Genomic DNA, 13208 nt, shown 5'->3' on the forward strand with positions numbered 1-13208 from the left:
CTTGGTAAAAAATAAGAGATCATTTAGGTTACCACAAACAACACGTTAATCAGGTATGCAACTAAACCAAATCGTACACTAAATCACACTAAAGAAACAAATAAAGAAATGGAAGTAAATTCACAACAAGTTTATAACACAATTTTTACAGGCTAGATAAGTCAAGCGCAACACCAAAACAATTAAGGAACAAAAGGCAAATTTTAGTTTTGAGGATTTCAGATAAAAAATAAGATTATCCGTTTACACTTAATCTTCCACTTGTAATGACATACTAGAATTGAGTTGAACAGACTGATGCACCTGCCACATCTTCCAAAACTGCCTTAGGGGCCTTTCAAAGAACAGCTATGAGCAGGAAAACTCTATTTCTCATTAAGCAAGTGGAACAGTTGGGTTTTTTTGTCGTATCTCCAAAAATTATTCTACTGGTAACATAAGAAAGTAACAGAATTTCCCCTCAGTAAAGGAAAATAAGATGAGCTTCTCTATACATAGGCAGGATTGGACATTGTGAGGACAGATATACACAGACGGGTCTGCGTTTATAAGGCCACATGAAATTAAATATAGCATCAGAGCTTGTGAATAGGAAGTCTCTTGTTCAATTACACTGTTTTTACCTAAATCTGTCACAAAATACTTAAAGCCACCCACCACAGACACATATTGTGAAAACTGCATTCAATGCCAACTCCCCATCTTCTCAAGGAGGCTAAAAATCAAAAAGAAGTTAAATAGATGACAAAACAAATCTGAAAATCTGACAGAAGTCCCACTTTGCAGAGTAAGAAAGGAAGAAGCAGCATTTCCATGCTACCAAACTAGTTGCCCAACTTCAAAGGAGTACTATAAATAGAGAATTAAAGTATTATTTCTTTCAGCTCTAGACTACAAAGCCGATTTGCTTCCTAAAGACATGCAGAGAAGCTACCTTAAAACTTTTGCCTCTTAATTTTAAAACTTTAAATCAAAACTGCTGGATAGTTCTATGGAAAACTGCCGTCATCAAAATACCAGGATCAAGAGCAGGTACCCAGTAAAAGCCTCACCTCCAGCAACAACAGCTGAATGAAAACAAATGATTGTTAACTACTGTTTCGAATCTGTATGCTTTACAGTTCCAAACTTTCTAACGAAAACTAAGAAGCGACTTCTTATTTTATTCTTATCTTATTGCTGAGGTGAGTAGCTCGAGAGAGGACGCCTTCAACACCTGAGCGGGGGGGGAGACCAGCGCTCAGGAGCCTCAACTCAGAGCAGGAAGAGCCACCGAGGAGCCTCAAGTCCTCGACAGGACCTGCCCAGGAGCCGGCAGCTCAGCTGACGAGAGCGAGCAGCTGACTCACAGGGGGCGGAGCCTGAAGCAGCGGCACCAGCCCTGAGTGGTTAAAAACCTGCCCCAGGGAGCGCGAGAAACCAGGCGAGCGGGATTGTGAGCACTCGTCGTATGATCAGGGCCCGGTCTGGGAGCCCTGCTCTGGCTGCCCCGGCGGTGGCCAGCGTAGCCACCCAGACAGAGCCGATGAGAGGGGAGGCTGCAGTGCAGAGCTCAGGGTGTAGAGAGTGCCTGCACCGGTCTGGTGAGGGGAGGGTGCACAATGGGCAGGGCTGCACTCGGTGCTCCCTGGTGGAGGTCCTCCTGCAGCAGGGGCTGAGCTGCGGGATGCTGTTAATAGCCTGCGGGATGTCAGGGAAGCTGAGAGGAAGCAGGAATGCTTGCTCCCGGCCCAAACTGTACAGGGGCCTCGAGCTTCCCCTCTACCTCATGAAGGAAAGAAGGAGGCCGTTAACCTGGGAAGCTGGAAATTAGTGACAAAAAAAAAAACCAACAAAAAAAAAGAAGGAAAAGGACAACCAAAAGCAAGGGGCTTCCCCCTAAATCCCCTGTCCCCACGCAGAACCGCTTTGCTGTCCTGTAGGGGGCTAATGAGGAAGCGCACTCGAGCCAGAAACAGCCGGCTGATGCACTGGTAAAGAAGATCTCTACCGGTGCTGCTAGGAAAAAGCGGCGGGTCGTAGTAGTAGGGGACTGTACACTGAAAGGGACAGAAGCACTTGTCTGCCAGCCAGACCTCATCTCAAGGGAGGTGTGTTGCCTACCGGGGGCATGGATCAGGGATGTGTCAGAGAGGCTGCCTGCTCTAGTAAATCCCACGGATTATTACCCACTCCTGGTGATACATGTGGGTGCAAGGGATATAGACAGTAGTAGCCTGGGGAACATAAAGAAGGACTACAGAGCCATGGGGGAGGTGGTTAGGGGCTCTGGAGCTCAGGTGGTCTTTTCATCAATTCTCCAGGGTACAGGGGAGGACCTAAAAAAAGCTAGGATTAGCCAGGTTAATAATTGGTTAAAAGGGTGGTGTCATAGGGGTTTGGGTGTCTTGAACATGGGACCCAAGGTTGTAGGCCAGGTCTAGTGGGTGCTGGTGGAGCTGCTCTGAGAGCAGTTTTGGTAGGAGGCTTGCCAGACTGGTCAAGGAGGCTTTAAATTAGATGTGTTGGGGGAGGGGAGCATCATTCCATCCCAACACACCCAGTCAGTTGCCAGAACCTATAATAAATGCTCTGAGCAATGTAGAGATATCCCAGCCACTCCAGCCAATGAGCCGGCTTCAGTTGGAGCTCGGCTCAGATGCCTCTGTACAAATGCCCATAGCATGGGGAACAAACAAGAGGAATTAGAGATGTGTGCACGTCTGCGGGGGTATGATATAATAGGCATCACAGAAACATCGTGGGATGGCTCCTATGACTGGAGTGTTGGAATGGAAGGTTACAGGCTCTTTAGGAAGGACAGGCCTGGCAGGCAGGGAGGGAGAGTTGCCCTTTATGTTAGCAATAGGCTGGAGAGTATGGAACTCTGTCTGGGGACAGGTGAGCAGTCCACAGAGAGTTTGTGGGTCAGGGTTAAAGGGAATATAGCTATGGGAGACATTACTGTGGGGATCTGTTACAGACCACCTGATTAAGGAGAACCTGTGGATGAAGCACTCTATAGACAGAAAGGAAAAGCCTCACTCTCACAGGCCCTTGTTTCCATGGGTGACTTCAACCACCCTGACATCTGTTGGAAGGACGGTACGGCCTGGCACAAGCAATCCAGGAGGTTCCTCGATTGTGTGGAAGACAACTTCCTTCTGCAAGTAATAGAGGAGCCAACGAGGAGAGGTGCCGTGCTTGACCTCATGCTCACCAACAGGAAACGGCTAGTTGGAAATGTGATGCTCCAGGGCACCCTTGGTTGCAGTGATCACGAGATGGTCGAACTCGAGATCCTCAGGACAGCGAGAAGAATATGCAGCAAGCTCAATGCCCTGGACTTCAGGAGAGCAGACTATGGCCTCTTCAGGAACCTTCTTAGGAAGGTTCCATGGGATATATCCCTAGAGGGCAGGGGGCCCCAAGACTGTTAGTTGATATTCAAGGATCACCTGCTACAAGCTCAGGAGAGTTGCATCCCAACCAGAAGGAAGTGCAGCAGGAGGGCCAGGAGACCTCCTTGGATGGATAAGGAGCTGCTGAGGAAAATTCAAAGGAAAAAAGTGGCTTATAAAAGGTGGAAGAAAGGGCAGGTGGCCTGGGAAGAATGGGCAGGTGTCCTGGGAAGAATACAGGGATGTCGTCTGGGAAGCTAGGGACCAGGCTAAGAAAGCTGAGGCCCAGTTAGAATTATACTTGGCTAGGGAGGTTAAAGACAACAGGAATAGATTCTGTAGGTACGTAGCGAATAAAAGACAGACTAGGGACAATGTAGGCCCACTCCGGAACCTATCGGGAGAACTGCCTACCCTGGATTTGGAGAAGGCTGAGGCTCTTAATGACTTCTTTGCCTCAGTCTACACTGGCAAATGCTCTGACCACACCACCCAAGTTTAGGAAGGCAGATGTAGAGACTGTGAGAATGAAGACCTTAGGCCCAATGTAGGACAGGATCTGCTTCAAGACCATCTTAAGAACCTTAACGTGCACAAGTCCATGGGACCTGATGAAATCCATCCTCAAGTAACGAAGGAGCTGGCAAATGAAGTTGCTCAGACACTGTCTATCATATTTGAAAAATCATGGCAGTCAGGTGAAGTTCCCGACAACTGGAAAAAGGGAAATATAACCCCCATTTTCAAGAAGGGGAAAATGGATGACCCGGGGAATTACAGACCAGTCAGTCTCACCTCCGTGCCTGGCAAAATCTTGGAGCAGATTCTCCTGGAAGGCATGCTAAGGCACATGAAAAACAACAAGGTGCTTGGTGACAGCCAGCAGGGCTTCACAAAAGGGAAATCCTGCCTGACCAATTTGGTGGCTTTCTATGATGGGGCAACTGTTAGTTGATATTCAAGGATCACCTGCTGAAAGCTCAGGAGTGTTGCATCCCAACTAGAAGGAAGAGCAGCAGGAGAGCCAGGAGACCTCCTTGGATGGATAAGGAGCTCCTGAGGAAAATTTGAAGGAAAAAAGAGGCTTATAATAAGTGGAAGCAAGGACAGGTGGCATGGGAAGAGGGATGTTGGCCGGGAAGCTAGGGATCAGGTTAGAAAAGCTAAGGCTCAGTTAGAATTAAACCTAGCTAGAGGTATTAAAGATAACAGGAAGGGATTCTACAGGTACATAGCAAATAAAAAACAGACTAGGGAGAACATAGGCACCCTCAGGAAGCTCTCAGGAGAACTAGCTACACAGGATTTGGAGAAGGCTGAGGTTCTGAATGACTTCTTTGCCTCGGTCTTCACTGCCAAAGGCTCTGACTGCACCACCCAAGTCTTGGAAGGCAGATGCAGGGACTGTGAGAATGAAGACCTTATGCCCACTGTAGGAGAGGAACTGGTTCGAGACCATCTTAAAAATCTGAACGTGCACAAGTCCATTGGTCCCGATGAAATCCATCCGCGGGTCCTGAAGGAGCTGGTGAATGAAGTTGCAAAGCCGCTGTCCATCATATTTGAGAAATCATGGCAGTCAGGTGAAGTTCCCAATGACTGGAAAAAGGGAAATATAACTCCCATTTTCAAGAAGGGGAAAATGGATGACCCAGGGAATTACAGACCAGTCTATTTCTTTCCACTGCTGGTTGAAGCAGGCAAACCTTTTACTTCAGTGCTCTGCATACTCCTCCCTAAACTCAATACAAGTCTCATAAATTCTTGATCATAACCTTAAAAAGGAACTGGTTGAGGGACAGTAATTTAGTTTTTATTTATTTCTTCTGTTCAGTTGGTATGTTGCAACAAGGTAGTACACATGAATAGAAATGGTTCTTACACAATAAAAGAAAATGAAGTAAGTACACAAAACCACACTGAACCACTGCTCCCCTAATCTCTGCCGCAGCATTTAGTAGACTTCCAGCCAGCTGAACTATGTTCAGAGGGCTACACATGCAAGAGGTAACGCTAAAGCAGCGGTGAGCAGACTCTAACAGCAGAGGAAGAACAGAGTTGTAAATTTAACTCTCCTCAAGCTAAACTATGTAGTTATCATATAAGTAATGTTCCTAAAACATCTAGTAACATTATTTATGTCTTGACAGTTAAAGTCTATTGCCTTTGGAAAAAAAAACAAAACAACAAAAAAAACAACAAAACCCAAAACTACAAAAAAACAACACACAAGCAACCCAAAGATTTCAACTGATAAATTTGCTCACACATTTCATATAATGTAAAACACACAAAAAAAATATTCCAACCTGGATGCACTTCTTGCTGAAGCATCTCTGCTTTCACGCACAGCCTCTCCATTTTGCTGAACTTCTACTGAACAGTAAGAAACAAATTCAACAGAAATATACTATTATGTCTGTTTGACATATAATCAAAATATTACCATTATAATATATAATATTATTGACAATAATCAAAATATTACCATCTGATTTAACTATTTTAACTTACTTGTTGCTGATGAACTGAGATTTGTAAGAGATTCTTGTTCAACAACCAAACCATCTAACACAACTGTCAGTTCACCTGTTTGCACCATGCCACTCTTGTTTTCCAAAGAGAGTTTCAACTGTTCTTTCACCTTCTCCACTAAAAATGTAGTTAGGATGGGTAGGGGGAGATAAGGAAATAAGGGATAAGGAAAAAAATACAACATTAAAAGACTTTCAAGGCAAAAACATGACGCGTATTTAGTTGTACAAAACTGAACATGAGGAATATTCAGATGATTCAAATCAACAAAAATCACTAAGGAGCTGTGTAAATTTACATCTACTGTGGGTGAAGGTGCAGTTTATTGTAAAAATTAATTGGCCATTTATATAGGATATTCTACAGGTATGCTATAAGATCCACATGGCTTCATTATTTGTTGTTAATGATCTTCCAGGTTTGCTGTTTCCACTAAGCCCCTTTTGAAATTATGCACTAACAAAATATGAGACAGCTTAAAGTCAATCAACTTCTGAACTCCACATCCAAATATTACAAGTCACTGGGAACCTCATTCTACAACCAGAGCTTATGTTCATTTCTCATATCACCTTCCAAAACTAATTTTAAGAGACCACTGAAAAGAACATCACTTTAAGGATGCAAATGCAAAGACTGCAGAGTCCTTCCTCATTTTTTAAAATTATTTTTGGTAAATCCTCACTAGCATTTTCATAGAACCCAACTCCAAGGATTAAACAGTAACAGAGAGGATACTTACATAACCAAGAATTAAATTAGAAACCATTTTCACCAAAAGAAATTTTGAGATAATTGAGATATACAAAAAATATGCACATGGTGCATGTAAAGAATTCCATACGACTGATAAGCAATACACATATTTGTTAGAGAGACATACTTAATCCAGAAGTAAGACACACTGTGGATGCTGCATAATTCTCTCTAAACCAATCATTACTACTAGTACAGCATTTAAAACTACATGTCAAATCCAGACACAGTCAGCTATGAATTCGCATTAATCAGGTTAAAATAGTTACGGCCTTTTAGTATTTGTGGTCTCAGATTAAAAGATAATTTTTTCAAGTTATACCACCACGTTTCCCTCCATATGATACCACTCCAAGCTAAAGTTAAAGCTTACCATACACTTAATGCATTAAACTAGCATTTCTTTTTTTTTTTTCATTCTTTTTCATATATCCTAAATGAATAATAAACATGAAAACAGGGAAGGCTACCACAAACTACTGCTAGATATCCCCAAGCTTTTACTTTGAAGAGCAGGTTCGACAAGGTAGTTGGGCAGTGGTATAGTGACTTGCAGACACCCACTGCAATATTACACTGGATTTCAAAGTATTTCACTGGAGCAAGCACAAAGCTCCCAAATCTACAGAATTATTAAGCAGTCTGCATTTTGGAAAATGCTGCTATCTGAAAGAAGAAGAAACCTACCAGAGTTGTTAAATTAACATATTTCTAAATCATCCTTTCTGCAAAAGGGGATTGGTTTAGCTTATGCTATTTTAACAGGTTATCTCCGCAGACCAGATCAACAGTTGGCTTCAGTTGAGCTGAGCTGGCAAGAAAGCTGAGAGGAGTGTGGGAAGCAACTCAATACTGGTAGTGTTCAGCAGGGTAAAATAACAGCACTAATTCTAAAGTCTCTGTATTTAGAGGACTTCCCCTTCACATTTTCTTCAGTAAAGAGCCTTTCAAGCGTTGCATTTTAGATTAGCTATTATCAATAACTGAATGACTAAGAGATACCAACAAAGTTATTCTACTGGTGAACTACTGGATAGTACAGTGTGCGTCAAACTGCTGATTTGCCCAAATGAAAAACACTGCACAAATATTACTTTTGGTGCAATGTACAACTCACTCAACCATTCCCTGAAAGAATTTGCTGAATTGTTGGATCCTACAAACCCTAGATATACAGTAATAAGGCATTAACTATTTTTTTAGACATACTTAAAATATATCTTTTTTTTTTTTTTTGCTATCATTATTAGAACCCTGGTTTATTCTGATAGTTTGGGGGGGGACAAGGAAACTTGACAAGGCAACATTTTTTCTGCCTAGCTATGGAATCCTGGGCAGAATCTTTACAATATTGTTGAAGAAACCCCACTTGTTTTTTGGATTCTGTTGCAATTTTCTCTGAGCATCAGAAAAATTAAAGCTTTTTTTCAGCTTTCCTTCCCCTCTACCTCCCTAAACAGAGCTCTCAGGTATGCATATCTAAAATGTAAGACTGGCTTAGCTGGAATTCTACTGCCACTCTGGAGTGGAATTTAAAGTGTGGATTCACCATCTTGTATCAATGAAAAAAAAACAAACAAACAAAAAATCAATACAAATTAGATAAAGAAGACCTGTTTTTAATTGTATTAAGAACAACTAAAATCAGAAGTTACACAGAATATAACAATCTCTAATGTACTAAAAGGAAGTTCTTGCTTCTTTCATTAATCAGTGGTTCCTACTGCTTTCTGAAAAGCTGTATTATGTGGAAAAATATTCAGCCTTTCTGTAAGTGATTCCAAAGAAGGAAAACATGAAGAAATACATAGATGGCTTTTCCAAAAGCTTAGACTTCTTTTACCAAGTTTAAAACAGATCTTCTAGCAAATTAGTTATTAGTTTACCACAAAACACTGTATTACATCACTTCCATTTTTACTTAATTTGTAGTAACTCAAACTCTGTTTGTTTCAAAATTATTATATCCTATTGTTACTTTTAAACTTCTCTCGATAGCACAGATATCTCTAAAAGAGAAGAGACATCAACTGAAAGCCAGTTGTAATTACATGTGTAGTTAGTAGTCTGGTTGCCATTTCGATATATAAATTAGTAATAACAACTCTACTCAAAATACCCTTCATGGTAACTTACATTTTCTATTGTGTATTTCCAAAGCTTGTCTCAAGTCTACAGTGGCTCTTCCTAATAAAGCATCTGCTTTTAAAGTGTGATGGCTCCACACTCTAAACTCCAGCGTAGTCTGTGGAGTCACATTCCTGCACATAAAATACATTTAAAAAATATATATACATATACACAGGTTTTAAAGTATTTATTCTTGTTATTAGGAGTATTTGACCTTAATCGGCTTTCTTGTAATTACTGTAGTTCTTGATACTAATTAACTGAAATGAGGTTTTGTACTGCAAGGGGAAACTTTTAACTAAGAACTGCAAACACTACGATACCTACATTTAAGATCAAACTTAAATTCCATTACTATAACATAAGGAATTTGAGGAGTACCAGACTAACCTACACTAAAGCTCAAGTCTGTTATATAAAACACATCTCTCTATTTACAAAAGACATATTTTCTTTATTTCTCACTATTCCAGAATTCTAACTAAAAACTCACATTATTAAATGTGGAGGAAAAAGGTGGCAAATATATTTATCATTAGAAAAATACTAAATTTTTTTTTTTTAAGGAAAAAGCAAACAATCAGCTTCTTGCAAGCAGGAAGAACCTACTTAATAGGTATCGGCTTGCCATTAAAGTGTTGATAAAACATTATTTGTGAATCCACATATATATATTTAAACCATAAAGCATACTCACAGAAATCAGAAGGGAAAAATCAAATGATGAAGCTAAGTAAAAACTGGAGGGAAGCAGAAACATAACAGACCCAATTAGAGTAATATTATGACAGCCTTTGGCAGTGATCTCTCCCCTGCTCAAGAAGCAAAACTGGAAGCTATGCTAGGTCCTGGTGAATAAGTTTCATAGCACAGGATCTAGTACTGCAAGAGTGCTCCTGACTGTGAATAATGGAGTGGAATGGCTGTTCTACAAAAAAAGCCACATACCCATCGGTTCTGGATAAAGAAAGTTATATCGACATTGATGAAAATAACGCTAAAAAAGTCCCCCACCCTTTCAACAAGGCTAGCTTTATAGTCACTTGAACATGCTGGACAATGTGAGTTGTTTTTGCTGAAACCTATGAGCAAATGTATTTTTGCATTTCAAATAAGCTGCTTTCTAATGATAGTCTTACTAAATTACTTACGTGACAAAAGAAAAAAAAACAAAACCCATATACATGGAGAACATATTGCTGGTATATGTAAGAGTAAGATCCTAATACTGATGGTGGAGTAAGTCTTTGGCTATACTGGGTATGTCAAATTACCTCATCAGCTCACTAAATTATCCCAAATCAATCCTGCCTCCTCAACAGAAACTTTGGATTCTTTGAATACACTGATAACTCCGTACTAGTGCTAGTAATAACTCCTGGAAATCACTGTTAGGTCCAGGACTACAATGTTCTCTTTTACAATGCTGCAAAGGCCTAATAAGCTCTATTAAACCTTAAAAAATGAGAAATGTGACACAGGAATACGCTAATTCAGCCCAAGTCTGCAGTTAGTAAAGTGTTCCCAAGCAAACAGTTCCCAAAGCTAGGTATGTTGTACCACTCCCCACTCGCCAGCACTGTTAAGTTATAGGAACCTGGCATGGTTCCTACTGCTAACAAAGCTGAATTTTGCAAAAAGACAAGTCAACACTGCAAAATATACTGGTCCGTGTACAGTGCCGCTTGATAGTAGCTATGCTGCTTCCAGACCCAAATCTGAAGCAGTACAATCTTGCTGGTATAATACTACATTCTTGCAAATTGTACAGTGCAAGACTGCAAGCTCTTCAGTCATATTCAGGTATATTAACACTTGTAGCACAGGTAAACAAAATTAAACCATGAGATGATTAAAAAAGTCAAACACTGGGTTAAGTTGCAAGGTCACTTTGCATTAAACTGTTTCTGTGTCTGTCCTTTCATTAGGACATTTAAAGGACAAACTGACCTTCCTCTAAACTACTGTTTATCCAGCTGAGAATTTTTCTTTTTCCTTTTAAAGTTGAGAATGACATTTCTACAATTAGTATCATCACCTAGAGACGAATTTTAAACTTGAATGGTCCACAGCAACTGCATGAAAGGAACACTGTACAAAAAATATTCTCAAAACACTGTAAGAATTGAGAAAAAAATCATTTGAGATATCATCTTATGTCTGCATTTAGTCATCAATGGCCAGAGAAAAAACTATGCAGGCAGCCAAGCTAAGTAAATATTTTCCTGTAATGCCTGCCTAATAAACAGTATTAAACAACCAAAAAAAAAAATCTACTTACACTGTCAGCTGCTCATCCCATTTTGGATTTGAAGAACTACTTGATTTCGCTGTTTTCTTAATTTCTCCATCTGCACTTAATTCTGTGTAGAAAGTTGTTCCAAACCAATTCTTTCTTCGTTTCAGTTTGGCACTGGTAACTATTAAAATACATTGCTTTATCTGTAACAGCATATTGTTACTGAAAAAAAACAGAAAATGTGCTGCCTACACAATGAATGAAACACAGCATGACCATGTTATTCCTCACCTTTCTGTTTCTACTGAATATAAAGAGATCAATGCTAAAATGTTAGCTTTTATTTCCAAAAGCTACTTTGTCAGACAGTTGAAACAAAGTGTGACATATTCTCTTCACCACATACTGCCAGGATGGGTTGAAGAGACAGCACAACTATTTTAGGGATAAATACTGAAAATCACATGGGTTTTTTGGTTTATTTTCTCATTGTTCTTCTTACTCTTACTTAACTAAAAATACCAAAGTATGATGACATACAACATCTGAAAGATTACCAGCCTTTTTTGTTTTTAATTATATGTAGTCATGAAAGCATATGCAATATGTGTGTCCCTGTACAGCAAAGCCTGTACACAGAGCTTCATTTCCTTGCCTGTATTACCTGTGTGGTTAACTTGTGGCTTAACACCTCTGTTGTTAAAAGTAAGAAATAAATTCTCAAGTTTGTCCTATTAAAACACCTTTTCAGATGAACTTAAAAGTTCCAGCTAAATATTTAAGAATTAAGAAACAGCAAATGACCAAAGAATCTATTTTTTTTTTAACTCCAAATCACTGGTGAGGTCTTCAGGGCTCCTGAACATAAATCTGCTCTCCCGCTTCCTCACCCAGCTGAGGAAGTCAGTATAAAAACCAACAGGAATCTAACTGCCCACATTTTAGACTCTGTTTCAGGCAGATGTCGTCTTCAGAAGACCACACTGATGGATACACAGCTGTACCTACCTGCTGGCTATGCCTTCCTTCTCATTCCCCCCATAATTCAATTATCATTTTAATTTCAAACTGATGCAAAGCTGAGTATTTGCAGCCACTTGGAATTAACTCCTAAGTGTTACTTTTCTGTATGGTACTTGCTAATTCAAAAGTAAGTGGAAGTTAACTAAATTGTCTGAAATGGAGACTAAAAAGTTCCATCCTATATTTCTAGATTACAGTATTCTGAGACATATATACTAGGGACACATATAAAAGTTAGTGGGACACTAACTTTCGGCATTCCTCTGATCTTGCAATAAAGCCTGGTTAAAGAACTAAACCTTCAGAAAACTAATCCTAAAGACTGTACAGATTTCTTCCCACTTCAGTCCTTGAACTAGATCTTCCGAAGAGAAGCTCCAGTGCCAGAAAAATACACTACTTACATAAGGAGCAGTATAGTAAGAGGATAACAAAATGATTATTTCTGCCTGCATACATAGATGTGAACGTACAGGTCATTTGTGTAACTCAGTTTTCTACAGTTGCATATATTCAATCTACAGGTGGCTCTATGTATTAGTTATTGCCAGTTTTGGTGATCGATCATGTTATCAAGTTATGTGATCCTTACACATGGTTAATCAGTTTTAAGGTTTTTCTCTTATCTAATTCAAAAAAATAACCATTCTGGGGACTCTCCAACAATGTATTTTTTCCTCAGATAACCTGATCATCTCTGGACCATCCAGCATGATGTATGCTGAGATGCAGCTTATTTTAAGACATGGTGTCTTAATCATGTTTTTTCCAATTTTTGTTCAAGACAGCTTTAAATATATTCTCAATCATGCATTCGTTTTTATTTCAGAGTTCCCAGATTTCTCAGGATTCCTGAAAAGTTCAAGCTATTCATCAATGGCAAAATGATACGTATATACAGATACACATGCAAATATATCTGTATGTGCATATATGTATTTATGAACAGTATCTAACTACTTGCTGGTAACATTATCACTTTTAACTACATAATTAGATATCAAACGTATTTACCTAGATGCATTTTACTTATCTTTGGATTACAAGTCTTTGTTCTGCCCTGCCAGCACACAGAAAGAGCAGCTAAGACTGACACTGATGGTCACATCCCAGACCAGTCCTTATCCATAAGTAGCAAAATGCAG

General features: G+C 39.8%; 1 protein-coding gene across 5 annotated transcripts in view; it reads right to left on the reverse strand.

The window, feature by feature from the left end:
- The window catches only part of WWP1 (WW domain containing E3 ubiquitin protein ligase 1), a 62729-nt gene that overhangs the window by 24763 nt on the left and 24758 nt on the right, over positions 1 to 13208 (reverse strand). The window contains exons 3-6 of one of the 5 annotated variants that reach the window (XM_061448184.1): positions 11083 to 11221; positions 8808 to 8932; positions 5895 to 6032; positions 5690 to 5756 (exon numbers count right to left, since the gene is read on the reverse strand). In XM_061448184.1, the coding sequence (XP_061304168.1) occupies positions 5690 to 5756; positions 5895 to 6032; positions 8808 to 8932; positions 11083 to 11221 (469 nt within the window). Of the gene's footprint in view, positions 1 to 5689; positions 5757 to 5894; positions 6034 to 8807; positions 8933 to 11082; positions 11616 to 13208 lie in introns of those variants that run through there. The other 4 variants (XM_061448180.1, XM_061448179.1, XM_061448181.1 and 1 more) reach the window with 4 other exon arrangements.

The sequence above is a fragment of the Pezoporus flaviventris genome, unplaced genomic scaffold (assembly GCF_033815535.1).
Source record: "Pezoporus flaviventris isolate CSIRO_AGI_PZ_B2104156 unplaced genomic scaffold, CSIRO_AGI_Pfla_v1 ptg000007l, whole genome shotgun sequence".
NCBI classification, from domain to species: Eukaryota; Metazoa; Chordata; class Aves; order Psittaciformes; family Psittacidae; genus Pezoporus; species Pezoporus flaviventris.